This window comes from Hippocampus guttulatus, chromosome 19, assembly GCF_054856545.1.
Source record: "Hippocampus guttulatus isolate MCC_2025c chromosome 19, RoL_Hgut_1.0, whole genome shotgun sequence".
NCBI lineage: Eukaryota > Metazoa > Chordata > Actinopteri > Syngnathiformes > Syngnathidae > Hippocampus > Hippocampus guttulatus.
The window spans coordinates 6,690,777-6,707,112 of NC_141279.1; the positions used below are offsets into that span (position 1 = coordinate 6,690,777).

The window sequence follows — 16,336 nt, forward strand, 5'->3', positions numbered from 1 at the left end:
TCTCACAAAAAACTAGAAAGTGTGGAGACTTTTTATAACCACGATTATCCAATTGGGGTCAAGTTAAAACAACGTGCGCGGTACCTGTCCCAAGGAATGGCGTTGCAGATGCTCCATGGCCCGTTGCTGTTGCAGGGCGTAGAGCTCCTGTTGCCGTAGGAATGAGGAGCGGGTGTAGACGGGGTGATGCTGCAGGTGGGGAGGGGGCCCGCGGGCGCCGTAGACGGGAGGCCACAGACCCGATTGCTCCAAAACGTCTGCGAGACAGACAAGAAAGCGGGGCGGGCCTTGAGATGGACTTGAAAGCCCGACTTGGTTGCTTTATGAAGAAGCAAGCGTGCCATATGCGCAGGGGGCAGCATCAAAGACCAGTGTGTCACAAAGGTGCTCTTTGTGGACGGTGGGCTGTGGCCATCTTCCCCAAAAAAACGCCGCAACCGCCTCCCCCTTTCCCAGCCAATTTTTTGGGGGGGAATTGGGCGTTCCACTGCGCGGCCTCGCCCTGTCCTCAGAACACGCACGCCCACTCGCACACATATGCCTCCTTGGCTGCTTTTTCACCGGGAACCTTTGTTCTGTGAGATTAGCCTGAGTGGGCTAATGTTTCCCAGGGGAAGGGTTCAGTGGATGCACTTCCCTTCTCTGCAGGAACTCCCACGGAGCGGAGCGGAGGGAGGGAGGGAGACGGGAGATAATTAAATTTCACAGCCTGTTTGCAAAGAAGCATTCAGACACACACTCGCGCGCACTTTGTACTCTCCTCGAGCACACTCGAGACGTAAAACAGAACCCGTCACGTCGCATGTCGGTCCAGACGCGATGACACAACTTTCAATGTGTGCACGCACACAAACGCGCGCACGCACACGAGCCAGAGTCCCGTCACGAGCGAGATGAACGTCAGTTGAAAACGCTTTGCATAATGCCGGGGCCCGTGCTGCTGAGGGCAATGGAAATAGCTGCTCCTATTAACGAAGCTATAAAACACGCTCACACTGACAGAGGGACTTAGTTGAGCATTATATTATGATTAGCCAATGATACTAAAACTCGGGGAGAGAAATGGCAGCGGTTCCCGTGTGTGTGTGTGTGTGTGTGTGTGTGTTAGGATGTACCAAGGTGATGATGTGAACCAGGCTCTGTGGGAAGGACCATGAGTGGGGAGCTGGGGTCTTGGGTGAGTGAGCCAAGCACGGGCTGCAGAGGGCTGGGTAAACCTGGGGGGAAACCGGCACTCATCCCCACGTGGTTTAAACCTGGAACAAAAGGGCCAAGAAGTGGTCTCAGCATGCATTCTCCAAATCAATTGGTAGGGGGGTGGGGGGGTCCTTCAAAATGATGTAAAGATTTGTTATGTGAACGGTTGGCGTCAACACACTCGCGTCAGAATTCAAATAATTTATTTTTGCTATACCACAAGACAGACGTAAAATCAAAAAAAAAATGTTTTTTTTAAGTTGGAGCCTTGGACTTCAAAGAGGCCGCTGTGAGCAGGCTGCGTGCTTTGCTAACTTTCTCCTTTATTCTGACATTTTGCACCCTTTATTAGCATTTAGTGATCGTTTTGCAGTGTGCTCAATTGTTTTGAAGTATCTGCAGTGTTTGAGCTGTGACTTTTTTTGGGGGGTGTGGGGGGACAACTACGTGAAATACATCATCATTGTGGGATAGAAAATAGAAAATTGACACCGGCACGAGCTTAAAATCTGCAATGTTAGAGACTATATAAAAATTTTTTTTAATCCAAACACCCTACACTACAAAAACACTCATTATGGAAAGAATGACATAACAAAATGTAAATGTATTCCATGAGAAGTCTGAAACGTCGCACTCACTATACGAATGTCCCATCCAGAGCGAAGGACTTCCCGTCCTCTGCATCCAGTGGTGGTGGTGGTGAGCCGGGTGAGCGTGAGCGCTGGGGTCCGCCCCCAACTGGCTGGCGCCTCCGGGCACCAAGAGGTGAGAGGTCAGGTCACCGTGGCAACTACTTGAAGGGTGGATCCGGGCAAACTCCATGCGCTCCTTGCCGTCCCTTTCCCCCCCCGCCCCCAAACAGTCGGCAGAAGCAACTTTGGTCATTATCTCTCTTCATGTCGTCACGATCGCCATTACGATCGTTATCGTCCTTGTGATCTTCATTACCACGACAACCATTAGATTCATCGAGGATGAGTGACAGCGAGAGTCGCGACTATCATCTTAGACATCTGGTCTATGAATTCGACTTTTTTTTTTTGTTGGTTTAAAAAAAAAACATAATGGAGCTACATAATAAAAGTGTGCTACTTCAGAGACATTTGTATGAGTCCGCATAACATTAAGACACCGCAGCTCATCTCTGAGGAAAAAAGACGCCCTCGGAGATGGTGTTTGCGTGTGCGCGCCTGTGCCTTTGTGTGTCGGAGTGGTAGAGGAATACCACATCAAAGGCCGAGTGGAGTAAATGGAGTGGGGGGGGGGGGGGGGGGGGCGTAAAGAGACGGCGCGTTTCAGACCAAAAGACATGGACAGAGAATAAAAGGAGTGCCGGGAGAGAAAACAGATGCTCCAATGTGTACGCGGAGTAGCGCTTCATTGACGCTTTGGTGGAAGTACCTCATCAGCAATTCTCTGTCCCTGTCCAGGTGATGAAGGCCGAGCTGATCCTCCGTCCTCCTCTTCCTCTCCTCTGCCTCCCGGCCAAGCGGATACGTTGGTCGGGACAAGCCTGCGAGACAAATGCAGCCAAAATCATTCAAACACTTTTTTTGTTTTCTTTTAACGGGAAATCGTGCCGCTTGTGCTAATTTGATGCCGACAGCCTACCAGGGCGGGCGTGCGTGTTGGTGTTTGATTAGCCAGATTGATTCCTGCGCGACGACCGGGCTCGGAAAGGACATGAAATGCGGAAACAAAGCTCATCTCGACTCCCCTTGGGAACTGAATTGATGGACGACGCTTTGTAAAACGGGTGACTTAAGAGAGACTTCAATTTTTAGAAGGCCCGTGAATGCAATAAAAACGAGGCAATCTCTATCTATAGTGCATAATTGACAACTCGGGATAGAAGCTGTGCTCAGTTTGGATTGTGAGATTCCAAAAAAAAATAATCTGCCGTGTTCTAATTGGCCGGCCTGTTGAGTCTCCAATTAACATCAAACGGACCAAGAAACGGAGGACGCACCAACAGCTCCGATTTCTCACGGCATCGCCCGAAGCCCCAAAATAGCCTTAATTGCCTTTCAATGCAACAAACATGGACGGCATCTGACCTTTCATGCCGGGCAGCACTCTGCCCTGTCTGCCGAGTCCAGGGGTGTTATCTGGAGAACGATGGGGGGGCCTGGCCACCGCGACGGCAATGCCCACCGGGGGCTGCCTTACCTCGCCCTCCCCGGCCTCCCCGGCCTCCCTCCCGCCTTTGTCGCCCTTCTCTCCCTCGTTGGAGGAACCTCGGCGAGGAGGGAGCGACTGTTTGGGCGGGTCTTGCGAGGAGCCGTTTTTGCCTCCGCCCCTTTCGCCCTTCTCTGATCTCTCCCCACCCTGCTTGAGGCAGCCCAAGCCTCCAAAGGGGCTCCGCTGGGGCAGCAGCAAAGGCTGCTGGGAGCTGTAGTTCATTAAAGTCTTCATGGCGCCGCCCTCTCCTCCCGCGTTCTGCGCTAGAGAAGTGGACCGGTCGGAGGCTGCGGCGCAGAGTCCTCGTGGTTCACCGTTGCTCGCGGACGCGTGGCGCGAGTCTTTCCTCGGGTCGTCCTGCGGTCCTTTTCGAGCACCCCAAGGTGTTATCGGCAGGCCGTCTCGTCCCTTTTCATCGGCACCGTGGCTGCTGTGCTGCTGGTGTCGTATCCGAGCGACCTTTTGTCCCTCCCTCTGAACCGCCGAGCCCACTTTTCCATCAGATTGAGAGCAGTCCCCGAAAGGCGGAGAGCCACTTTTGGATGCGGACCAGCGTCCGGCCCCGAGGTAGGTCCCCCCCTGGGCGTCCGGTGGACGCGGGGGCCGGTAAACGTCCTCCACGATCTCCACGTCTCTGAGGGAGGAGGCCGTTTCCAGGCCGCAGGATCGCAGCTCGGGCAGAGAGCTGGCAGCGGCGTTGCGTTTTTGGAAGGGCGGCGTTTGTCGGCTCCAGTCGGGCGGTTTGTCAGCCTTGCCGTATCCCGGCTGCTGCAAAGGCGTTTGGGATTTGTCTTTCTTCTGGCAAGCGCTAAGGCGACCGAGGTGACGGGAGGGACTTTCGTTCTTGTCCTCTCCCTTTTTAGCGCCGCTCGAGGCCCCGTGACACTCGGGGGTTGCCAGATTTCCTGGCGGTCCCGCGGAAGGGACAAACGTCGCGCCGATGACCTTTGCCTCCCGGCCGGACCCCGCGGAAAGCGCATCTTTGGTCGGTACGATGGTCATCGGCGCTGGGGGGCAGTAAAACTCCGGGTGGGGGTGGTGATGCGGGTGAAGCCAGCTTCCGACCACCGCCGAGCCCATGTGCAAGGTATGAGTTGGGGGTGGCGGGGGAGGCGGGGCCATGGAGTAGGAGGCCACGGAGCGCGGAGGGGCCAAGATGGCCGCGGCCGCGCCTCTTCCGATACATTCCGAGGACGCGATTGTCGAGTCGCTGATCCTCATCTCCCCGTTGACGGCTTCTTTATAGCAACGCCGACTGGCTCCAGAAGGAGTTCTACCCGCTCCGCCTCCACCGCAGCTGCTCAATGCGCTGGAGACGGCCTCCGTACCGGAAACACCGGACAGTTTACAGGCACTCGTATGTTTCCCTCCATGGCCGTCGCCGTCTCTGGGCTCCTTGTGACGCTCCGGAAGGTGTCTGGAATCCTCCTCCCTGCTTTGGGGAACGAGGTGAAGCAAGGGGGCGGCGTGGGAGGGCTGCGGGTAGGCTTTCGGACGGAAGCTCGATGGAGCGGGGGCAGTTGGCGGGTGATGATGAAGCTGATGTATGTCTTTATTTTCCTGCTGCTGGCGCTCTTTGCCGCCGGATCTTTCTTTCTCCTTCGATAAGGACGTCGTGGCTTTCTCGCCCGCGTCCCTGGCGCTCTTGCCGCCGCCGTCCGTCTCTCGGCCGCAGGACCCGAGCGGGAGGCCGGAAGCGGTTCTGGCGAGCGGGGGGAGATTGGTGGAGAGCAGGGGGGGCTGGGTCGGAAGGCCCGTCAGGTAGAAGTGATCTGGGAGAAGACGATTGCAAAGTCAAGCGAGGAAGTCCGGTGACCGGCACTGCGCTCCGCAAAACAAAAACGTACCTTTTTGAGTTTCATAGAAGCGGTGCTGTCCGTATAGGCCGTTGTTATGGTGATCCAAGGGACCGATGGGAAGAAAAGGGGAGGCGAGGCTTCCCGAATAGCCGGGGTACCCTGTCAGACGGAGGGGAAAGCATTGACATTCAGCAGCTCTCCAAACAAATCATTTATTCCTTCAATCTATCATGAAATTGCTGGGGAAAAAAATGGCCGTATTCACTTTTGCACTAACACGCCACATGTCTTGACATTATTTACAGTGGACAAAGTGGTGACAAAAACCACAGCAGGCAGCTACTGCCAAACATTTGCAGCGATCAACCGGATGGAATTTGCTTTCCGCCGAAACACCCAAACCCGCCCAAGACAAATCGGATGAACCATCGTAGTGAGCGCACGCACACACGCAGCCCTACCAGGAGGTCGCTAGGAGGAAAATGGTCGTTCCATTCTGTTCCCCGTCTCCAAGGACGTCAAACTGCGGAGGTCCCGGCGGCGGTGCGGAACTCGCGTGCCGAGATGAAACCGGCAAAAAAAAAAAAAAAAAACGCGCGCTGTGCAAGAGGCAAGCCATCTTCCACACGGGAGGCGACCAAAAGGCTCGGATTGCGTTCGTGTGCGTGCTCTGTTCTTCGGCAGCTGCTTTCATGCCCCGCAGAGTGTCCTTGCTGGCCCGTTAATTGGCAGCCGTTAAAGGTTTAATGGCGGTGGCCAAAGTAAACAGCACTCCATAAAAACTCATCCTACGCATTCCACAGTCACGCTGCAAAAAAAAAAAAACACCGACGCCCCCTTTTCTGCTCCGGCATGTGTGTCTGTTTGGTGGGGTGGCAGGGTTGCGGAGGGGTGCTTGTTCATGCGGCCATGTGAATGCACCAGCGTGTACGCCGCACGTGTGTGTGTGTGTGTGTGTGATTACTCTGAATGGTTAACAACCAGTGAATCTAAATGGCAACAATTAGCCAAAAGGCTCTATCAGCCATCTAAAGCCAATCCCCCGAGTAATGACAAGTGATAAAATTCAGGAGGGTGGGAAGAAGAGAGGAACAAAGACCGTGGAGAAGGGAAGGGGGGGGGGGGGGCAAAGCGGGGGACCAAAAGGACGAAGGGTTAGCGCTTGAATAAATGACAAAGCGGGAATGCGAGTAAAAGAGACACCAAAAGAAGAGGGCCTGTCAATATGAAAAGCCCGTAATGCGACGTTGCTGCCGTGAGGCGTAGGGAGGGGTGCAAATGTGTGTGCGTTGTTTGCGATGGAAGATGAAGGGAGGAGTGAAAGGGAAGTGGAGAGCTTTGAGATGGAAGAGATGAGAGGAGAGCGGCCAAGAAAGTGAGGAGGGGACCCATGAAACAAGGACAGGTGTGCGTGTGTGTGTGCGCGAGTGTGTGTGAGTGCGTGTCGGCCAGGTCTCTCCTCTTTGCGCTGGCTCCACACTCCACTCTCTGGACACCGGCCAGCTGGCAGCGCGCCCGGCGGAGCTCCCTGGCTTGAATTCTTAAAAACAATCATTTGTAGTGTGCGTGCGCGCGCACGCACACGCACATACACATGTGTTCGGAAGATCAAAAGCTGAGCCCCTGCAGACGCAAAATCTGTCTGATAGCCACACACACACCCGTGCTCTCTCTCCATTGACTGCCGCTGCTCTCTGCTCCCTTTGCCATCCCGCCGCCTCTTCTTTCTATGAAGCTGATTTATAAGACAGCCCCTCCAGGAGACATTAGTGCTCATTTCCAGGGCTTAAATGTTGCTATTTATTGCCAGATGAGCTACAAATGAGCCGGTTGTCGCGTTTCGGAACTGCAACGCTGAATCAAATTTCTGCGGTCCAACAGCCCGACTGCCAAATTTGTCAAAACCTTCCGAAAGGCGCCAAAGAATAGAAGCGCACTCGCATACATACTGCGATGTGACTTCTCTCCTCCCTCTTGAAGAATCAGACATGCCGTTTCTTGTCATGAGCCATTCAGTTGAAAAGGTCTCAATTTGTCGGGGTTTACTGTCAGAATTCAATTGACTATTACTGCGGGGCGATATAACCTGGCCACTTTTAGGGGCCGCGTATCGCTTCTTAAAAAGGAAACCATATCGGATGAAATCGCTAACCCAGTGCCGGGTCCAAAAGGGACCGGGCCAGCGCTGCGTTATTTAAAGGTGCCGCGCTCATCTTCAAAACAGCCGCCAAAGTTCCCGAAGTCAAGACCGAGCGCGCGGCTCGTTTTTCAGCACCATCGGTGATCAAATTGATGTCATGCATCAATGCTATATTGATTATCAAGAAAACAAACTAGTCGATAGCTGACCGGGTTCCATTTGAATCCACGGCAACAAGAGCCGTCATGTCGGGAGGTCTTTTCAACCTTTTACGCAAACCGGGCAGAATCCCGCTTGAAGTGTAAATTTTTGAAGAAATTCAGCCAGACTCAATGCAGCCTCTCATGCAGAACACACCGACCCGACACGCGCGCTGAGAAGTGCAGATAACTACGTCAAAGTCATTGTTTGACCGCAAACGGTTAACTGTCAAAAGACGACACCGCACGCGTAGATCTTTCTGATCAGGAAGGCGGCCGTTGGAGGGCGGTTAGCCCACAGGGGGGCCCTGACGGTGGGGCCTCTGGACAGGGGTGGAGGGGCTGCCTCAGAAGAGGATGCTGGAAATAGGGGGAAGGTTTCCGTCTATGAGGTTTTTTTACTTTGGCGGCGGGGGCTATGGGCCGAGACGTACGGCCCCACTGGACCCTTCATTAGGTACACCGCATATTCTTAGGTTAAGCGGGTGTGCATATAATGGCCCACTCATCAATTATCTAATTCATCAAGAATTATTTTTGATGATCAATGACTCATATAGACACCTTTTTTTACATTTAGAATTAGGACATGGGCCTTAAGGTACCAAACGAACGCTCTAATGACTTTCCATACGTCACCAGTGCACCGTCAAATCAAAAATCACATTAAATTAACCCTCACGGGGGCAGCGGTTATCACAGCGGACAGCTGATCACGTTATCGGGTTACAGGGTGCTGGAACGGGTTCATGTGAAGAAATACTGTCCGTAATCATCTTTTATTTCCGATCCGTCTCTCGAATCGGATAGTTTGCGCAGGAGCCGCGGACCAGCGAGGACGCACCTGTCTTTGGGAATGAAAATTAAGCCCGCCATAAAGTATATCATTATGTTTTAGGGTCGAGTCTCGCTTTGCGGTTAAATGCCGTTCCCCAGGAAATGAATGTAAGTCAATGTAATTTCCTCTGCAGCGATGGAAATTGTATACGCGTGTGCGTAACGAGGGTGTACGACCTCATAAAACCTTCAAAGTGGGTCAGGGGGGGGCGAAGGATGATGAGTGACAGAGAGTCAAAGCAAAAAAAAAAAAGAAACGTAGGTGTGGGGGGGCACAGAAAAAAGGAGATATTTACCAATTACTTTTTAGTGTGCATGTTCAAGGAGATATTAGAAGTCATTTTTATTTGGGGGGGGGGGGGGCAGGGTACAGAAACTCTGCCAAAGCCAGCGCGAAACACAAAGCCACATGCTTCTCGCGCCAGAATGAGTTCAGCATGTGTGTGTGTGTGTGTGTGTGTGTGTTGTAAGCAGCGTGATCTGAGGCATCACATCTTCATGTGTTTGGCCTCGCTGGTGGTTAAACCACTTAATGGCCTCATCACCTTCTAATCCCAAAACCCAAACCCGGGATTAACCAGACACCAAATGTTCCGCGCGTGCAGTCGCGCGCGTGTGCGTGGTTACCTTCATGCGAATGAGGGAACCAGATAGGGGAGGCGTTGGAATGAGGTCCGCTCCGGTACGAGGGAGAGGATGGGGAGGAAACCGGTCCAGAGGGGTGAGGCGGGTGGGAGGGCGGCGACCCCAAACTGCTGGACAGGAAGGAACCCATAAAGGAAGCACCTGAGAGACAGAAGGAATAAAAGGTTAGGGGTGACGTTTCTGAACAGCGCTGATTAAATTTGGCTTTGGAGAAGAATGAAGGCATGTTTAATTACGAGAACAGATGTGAGGACAAACTTCCTCTGAAAGCCCAAAAGAATGACGGAATGCTTCATTGGCAACGTTACCGTTCATGCTGCAAAATGGACGGAAATGGTTTTCACTCTCTGTGAAAAATCAAATCAAAAAAAAAAAAATAGGGTTAAACACGCGGAGCATCTTGACAAGCCTTTCCAACAGGAATCACACGGGGGGGGGGGGGGGGGGGGGAGCAGTACGTTTCCACCGAGCGCGAGCGCGGCGGCAGTCGAAGCGCCGAGGCGAACGGGGCGCCGTTTAGGTTGGCTCGTTTCAAGGTATCCGCACTTATCAGCGCGCTCTCATTTGGCGGAACAACCTGAACAGTTGTCGGGGGAAGGAAGAAACAAATCCACAGGGAGTTAGGTAATTAGTCGCTGGATGGGGAGACGGGAGCAAGTGCGGTGGGCTGGGTCGTTACCCATAAACACCGCCTCGCCGAGACAATTACGACAACAGTTTGCATCAGAGAGTCGAGCGCGCACATACGCACGCACGCACGCACGCGCGTGCCTGCATGTGCGCCGCCTTCGCCTCCAACGCACCCTCACGACGACGCAGTGCACCCAGACGCTTCTGTCTTTTTCTTGGCCTTCATTCAGTTAGGAGTCTATAATTCAGATAACAGATGAATTTTAAAAAAATATATATATACTTTTATAAGCTTAAAATGGCCACTCGATGATTCGGTAAGGCTCGAAATCGCCATCCAGACTCGCAAATGGTTAGTTAGCGAACAGGAAACCAACCTGAGCGCACAACCGCCAACTCTCCGGCCTCATTTGCCGCCACCCATGTCACTCACCAGACCACATGCACAAAGATGGAATGCAAATATCAATTTTTATCTGATTATTTTATTAAGCCATGGGACAAAATCAATAGACTAATCGATTCTAAAAATATTTGATCGCGGCAGCCCAACCTATTTGAATGTCACGTCTATATTTTGGGTTTCTTGTAATCAATACAGGCATGTTTTGTTATTGTTTGCTTGCTTGCGTTTGTTTCTGCACGCCGTTTTATTCACGCTTTGCCGTACTGTCAAAGCACTTTGTAAACACGCTCTTACAGCGCCGTATGAAATGAGTTCTTATAAATATTATGATCGACTCATTCATTGATAAAAAGATGCGCCTCGGTTGCTTTTGTCCACGGTATGTCCTCCCTGTAACGAGTCGAAGCACAAGTCGACGAGGAATTTGGCAGAACTGTCTCTTCTTGTTCTCATTTTGTTTTTTCACGTCCTGTTCCATTTTTTTTTCCCTCGCCGTGCCGAAATATTTTGCACGATTTTTCTGTTTGTGCTGCTTCATTCGTTTGTATTATTTTAAGCTGCAAACCGCACTTGTACAACAGGGGATCAGTGGCCTTTCAGCCAGTCATAATAAAACACAGCTCATATACGGGATGTCTTGGGCTGCTTTCACAAGGCCCCCTGGCAGTGTGGGCGCACACACACGCGCGCACACACACACACACACACACACACACACACACACACACACACACACACACACACACACACACACACACACACACACACGCGTGCGAAAATAGATTCACTGGTTTGTCCTACCTCATCTTTTATGAGACAAGGAAAAAAAACTGCATTCTGGCCATCTTAAAATGTCTTCAAAACATATAAAAGTTCATTTTGATTAAATAAGTCAATAAAAGGTTTTATTTCAAACACTTAGTGATATTAATTAGTAGTCTTGGAGTTGAAATTCCACTGTGCAACCCCCCCCCCCCCCCCGCCCCGTCTTCCCACGGCTGGTCTTCAGTCGCAGCCCCACCCTCCCCCCAGGTCGCCATCTTTTTTCCATTTACTTATCGCTGTCCATTTTCCTTGTTTTGCCCCCCCCCCCCCCACCCGTCATCTCCCTCCCTGCCCGCTCAGTCTGTTTTACGCTGGCGAGTTGAGGAGAAAAATCGTACTTGCCCCCTTCCTCTGGCCCGCTGATATGGAAAATCATCTGAGAGGCCAGCCGCTAACGTAAACCTTATTCCTGTCCGTTTGCTTTTTTTTTTGCCTCCCCTCCTCCCCATCCTGCCCTCTGTTTCCGTCTTTGTTTTATCCTGATCCCAACATTCCCTTTCCATCTGTCACCGTTACATCCTCCCGTTGCCCCCCCCCCCCGTCACTGACGAGATATGTCAAAGGAGGGCTTCGTGAGACGCGGCGACGAGCTAAACAAACGCACCCTAAACCCCACTCAGCCAGGCTTTGTTCCTCACATCAACCGCAGACATGCATGCACATCCAAAAAAATAAATAAATGCAATTCGTGACCCAAGTGAACCTGAGATTATGCGGTGCACGTTACTATACATGTTATTTACTATAAACAGAAAGTGCTGTCTGAGAAAGACGCTATATTCGGTCTCCACACTGGTGATTAAAGTGGGAAATGCCGCGGCCGACTCTCCCAGATGGCATCATGTGATGGAAGCGTGTCAATACCGTCGCATTGAATCCGCCCGTCTGATGCTGACAATTCTAGACGGCAAAAAAAAAAAAAAAAAAAAATGAGGACGTTCTGTTCATTCTAATTCCTTCAGCTGTACCGACAGTTTGATTTGTTGCTTGATGGTAAATGACGAAAGCATGTACAGGCTGGGGAGGAAAAAAAATTAGTGGACAAGCAGGTCTAACTGTTTCACATATTTTGGGTTCCATCACGTTATTGATGCTCCGCAATGTTTTCAGGCATTTTTGAGAGAAGTTTGGCGCGAAAAAAAAAAAAGCACAGAATTTTTAGTAAAAGTAACCAGTAAGATGATTCTGAACAGTCAACTAATGAAGAATCAGCGCTGAAAGAAAAATAGTAAAACCATTTTAATGGAACTGGAACACAATTAAGGACACTACAGTTGCACTCAAAAACCACAGCATAATAAGAATATGTCAATGCCAAACTTGATATATTTATTTAAAAATTTTGATCGCGACCCAAAAGGTTGTTCAGAAACTTTCGATTATCGGGCGCATTGTACTTAAGTGCTCGCACGGTCTCACGTGTACAAGGCAGCTTTTTTTTTTTCTATGAGTGGCAATTTTAATTAAACACGGTTCAATGAGGGCAGGCCGTCAGTTCCAAAACAGTCGAAGGATGAACATTTTGAACGCGAAATACGCAGAAGGTGTCTCATGATGAAAAGCAGCCAAGGTTATAGTCTTATTTTGGGATGATAAATCTTTTCTCGCGTTTATTTCCAACTACTCTTAAAATATGTGCAGAATGTTGCTTGCAGCGACACTGGGGGGAAAAAAACAGAAGTGCAGATCGACCCGCTAGCGAACGTGCACGCACTTAAGACACTCATGCCTTCATGAGCAACTTCCACAACGGCCCAAAACACGAACATAACACAAAAATAAAGTAAATACAACAGCTTGTCAGTTCGAAAAAGGAATCAGTGCCTACCTTAGTCAAGACCTAAGCGGGGCACGGGACGCAATTTGGCAGCGTCTTCAGTGCAACGACGTCACTATCGTAACTCACGTGAATCGGTTTAAAATGCTTCCCCCGGCATTTCAGAGTCCCATTCCTTCCCATTGCCATCGGCGAATTGCACATTAAACAAACTCGGAATGAGAATAACCGAAATAAAAAAGATACTGTATATGCAACAGCTCTAATCGCAAGCTGCAAGACTGCTGTTCACTAACAACTTCCGGTGATGCAGGTCACGTGCCACCGTCGCATAAGGAGACCTGCTTTGTCTATATTATTTTATTTTTTAAGTATTTTTTTGTGAAAGTGAAATGAAGAGGATGCATAGGGTGCAATGTGCACTAATACATATATATATATATATATATATATATATACTGTGTATTTTAATCTATTTTCCCCTACGACTCTATTTAATCTATTTTCCCACAAAAGACAAAATTCTCATACTTTGCTGACAGTTTGACTGAAAAAAATTCCAATCGCCTGAGAAAAAAAAACTCTCAAAAAGAAGACAAGATGAACGCAATACTGTTGGGAGGGGGAGAGCTAGTCCCCTGCAAGGACAGGGCTCGCTACCCGGCCACAGTGTGCGCAAATTACCTTAGCGATTAGCGTTCCTCCGATATTAACTGGGAAAGCAGGGAGGATGGGCGACTCTCGACCTAATGTTATTAAAGCTTTTCCAAATTGAATGCATCCATAAAATTAAAGTCTTTTCAAGTCAATGAAAAAGTTAGATCCTGACCCAAAGAGGAAAGTGAAGAAAACAGTAAGAGATTGAATGGACTAGTGCTAAAATACACACACGCACACACACTCACACACACAAACTAATGAAAGACTCAGTCAGTCTGTACAGTCCCAGCGTGTGTGTCTGCGTGTGTGTCAGAGGTTCTGACTCTCGTTAGTTTGGCTGCTACGCCTATTGCCGTACACTTGGCAACCTCTCGTCAGTCCGACCCTTTCATAAGCCTCCAACCACCAAGGGCCCTGGCATTGAGCCTTGAGCCAGCGTGTGTGTCTGACTATGTGTGTGTGTGTGTGTGTGTGTGCGTGTGTATTTAGTGGCAGGAGTCAAGCCAGACCTTTGTGATCTGTTTTGACACCCCAGAATTGCACAAGTGACAGGGCTACTCAAACAAGGCGGTCGCGGAAGGCTCGAAGGCGCGCGCCCGAGCGCGCACGCACGCACGCTGGGGATGCAAACACATTCAGCGTGTCAATAAAGGACTGAACAGTGCTTACAAAGAACATGTTCGGGGGAGCAAAAGGAGTTCTTTTGCTCGGCGACATCCACATGGCATTTTCCCTTCCGCTCTCTCTTATTATTCATCAACTATTCCTCTTGACTCATTCATGTCGGAATAAGAGGCGCACAGGCAAAACATGGCGTGTCATCTGGGACGAGCGGCTGCACCGCATCACATTACGGGGAAAAAGACAGACAGAACGGAGAATGGAGGGGAGAGAGAAAGAGAGAGAGAGCGGAGGGGAAAAATAAGATGAAAGAGCAACAAATGAGAGATTTCCCTGCGAGGCGCATAAATCAGCAGACTATGAACAGCAGCTCAAAGCCCGACTCCCAGATTGCGGACCAGAGTCTCGCCGCACATAGACACGCGCGCACAAACTCCTGTCTCTTCGGGCACACGCACCACCAAGAGCCCCGATCTCACAGCGTCGACGTCAGGTTTCCCCTGCAAGATGCATCGCCTGCTGGCTGCGACTGCCTGCTCATCGTATGAAGCAAAGAATCAATCATACAACCGACTAGCAGGTCAGATTCAATGAACAGAAAAGGGCACTTGAAAAAAAAAAATGCCTTCCTTGACAAAGGTGACGGACAAAATGCTCCATCAAAGCATGAGTAAGACGGTGGGGGGGGGGTTCCTATTCACCACAGACTTTTTGGACAACAGGCAAAATTCACCTTTAGCAGGACCTAACCCATAAGCAATGGATATAAAAAGTCTACACACCCCAGTGCAAATATCAGTTTTGGGTGTAATGACAAAACTGGAAGCAAAATGCATCATTTCAAAACTTTTTTTTCCCCAGCATGAATGTGACGTTAAGCCTGTACAACTCAAATTGATTTTTTTTTACAAATCTTTTTGAGAGGGGAAGTAAAACTGGATGATGGAAAAATAGCGGTTACACAACTGTGCACGCCCGCTCATAACTGGAAATGTGGCCGTGTTCAGAATGAAGTATAGAGGTGCAACGGTTACTCGACAACTAATAAATGATCAAATTAGCTGCTTATTATTTTGGGTGATCGATTCATTGCTTCGATACCTTTTTTCAGTTGAATGTTCAAAGGCTTGGAATTTTCCAATTCTTGTCGCCCTGCATGAAAGCAGACCGATGACACTGGTGCAACAACTTATCTATTTCTTTTCAAACGGCAAAGATATTTTAGTGGCTTCTGGGTAATTTGGTCCACAAATGAAATCCGTTGCTATGAATTGGCTATAATTTTTGACATAGTGATATTTTGGAGAATAATTTGATTGATAATATGCTTTGAAAGTTTACAAAATAAAGTAGTGTGTGTGGGTGGGTGTGTGGGTGCTTGGACGTCACTTTAATTTTTTTTTTTTTTTTTTGCATTACCGCCTTGACATGCTTGAAAAAAACAGACACCCTCAACACGATGAAAATAGACATTTGTGGGGGAAACTGGACGTAACTTCGTGGAAATCATAATACAATTTAGATGAAGTGGCCCACCGCTGGTTAAAAAGGGAGCTGGGTACAAAAAGCGGGTGGTATCAGAAAACATCAGGGGAATTTGGAAAGAACGGGTCATACAAGACTGGAGCGGATTGGTATGCACGCGCACGCATGAATGAGAAGCATAAGGTTACGGATATTTTTAGGACTGGCTTGGTCAAAGTCAATAATGCATTTTTATCCGGAGTCCGCCTCTGCGCAAGCTTGCTCGTGGGAATTTCGCTCCCTCTCTCCGGTCCAACATGCGTGCCTGCGCCACACCCTTGTGGTCCAATCACATACTCTCACGTGCGCTCGGCATACGAGAGAGGCGTCGGGTGAGACGCACTTGGGAGGTCCGACGGCAACGTTGTCGGCGGGAGCCGAGCCAGAGCTGAACAGCACCGGGTGGCGCAATCCAAGTTTGGCACTTTTCAAGTTAATTAGCGCGCCGTTCCCATTTAAGAGCCATGTCCTCTGGTGCTGGATTACGGGTGGCTCCGATGCCGTAACATGTGTTCCTCATTACAATTACAGCTTGAAAAACTTTGGAAGTCTGTGTTGAAAATATCGCCCTAATTGCCCTTCTCTTTCTTGTACAAACATGACCCAGGAATTTTATTTATTTTATTTTTTTTCTTCGAATGACAGATTCATATTTTTCGGTGACATTTTCATCCGCACAAAAAAAAAATAATGTTGCAGTCTCAGCTGGGACAAGCATTTGAAAACGTGTACAAGAAGATTTGGATGAAGTCTGCTCTCCTTTTGGAGGCGCTCAATTATTCTAGTGAGTGTTTGATTGCGAACGTTTTATTAAAAAAAAAACACACAAAAAAAAGTCTACACACCCCAGTTCAAATGCCAGATTTTGTTGTGTTCCAAACAAAAGGGGGG

General features: G+C 49.7%; 1 protein-coding gene across 2 annotated transcripts in view; it reads right to left on the minus strand.

Moving 5' to 3' along the window:
- Nucleotides 1-16,336, minus strand: part of bahcc1b (BAH domain and coiled-coil containing 1b) — a 66,560-nt gene that overhangs the window by 19,574 nt on the left and 30,650 nt on the right. For both annotated transcript variants that reach the window (XM_086099403.1, XM_086099402.1), the window contains 7 exons: nucleotides 8,985-9,143; nucleotides 5,229-5,339; nucleotides 3,258-5,153; nucleotides 2,602-2,713; nucleotides 1,839-2,038; nucleotides 1,116-1,256; nucleotides 85-257 (listed from right to left, as the gene is read on the minus strand). In XM_086099403.1, coding sequence (XP_085955529.1) covers nucleotides 85-257; nucleotides 1,116-1,256; nucleotides 1,839-2,038; nucleotides 2,602-2,713; nucleotides 3,258-5,153; nucleotides 5,229-5,339; nucleotides 8,985-9,143 — 2,792 coding nt within the window. The remainder of the gene's footprint in view (nucleotides 1-84; nucleotides 258-1,115; nucleotides 1,257-1,838; nucleotides 2,039-2,601; nucleotides 2,714-3,257; nucleotides 5,154-5,228; nucleotides 5,340-8,984; nucleotides 9,144-16,336) is intronic.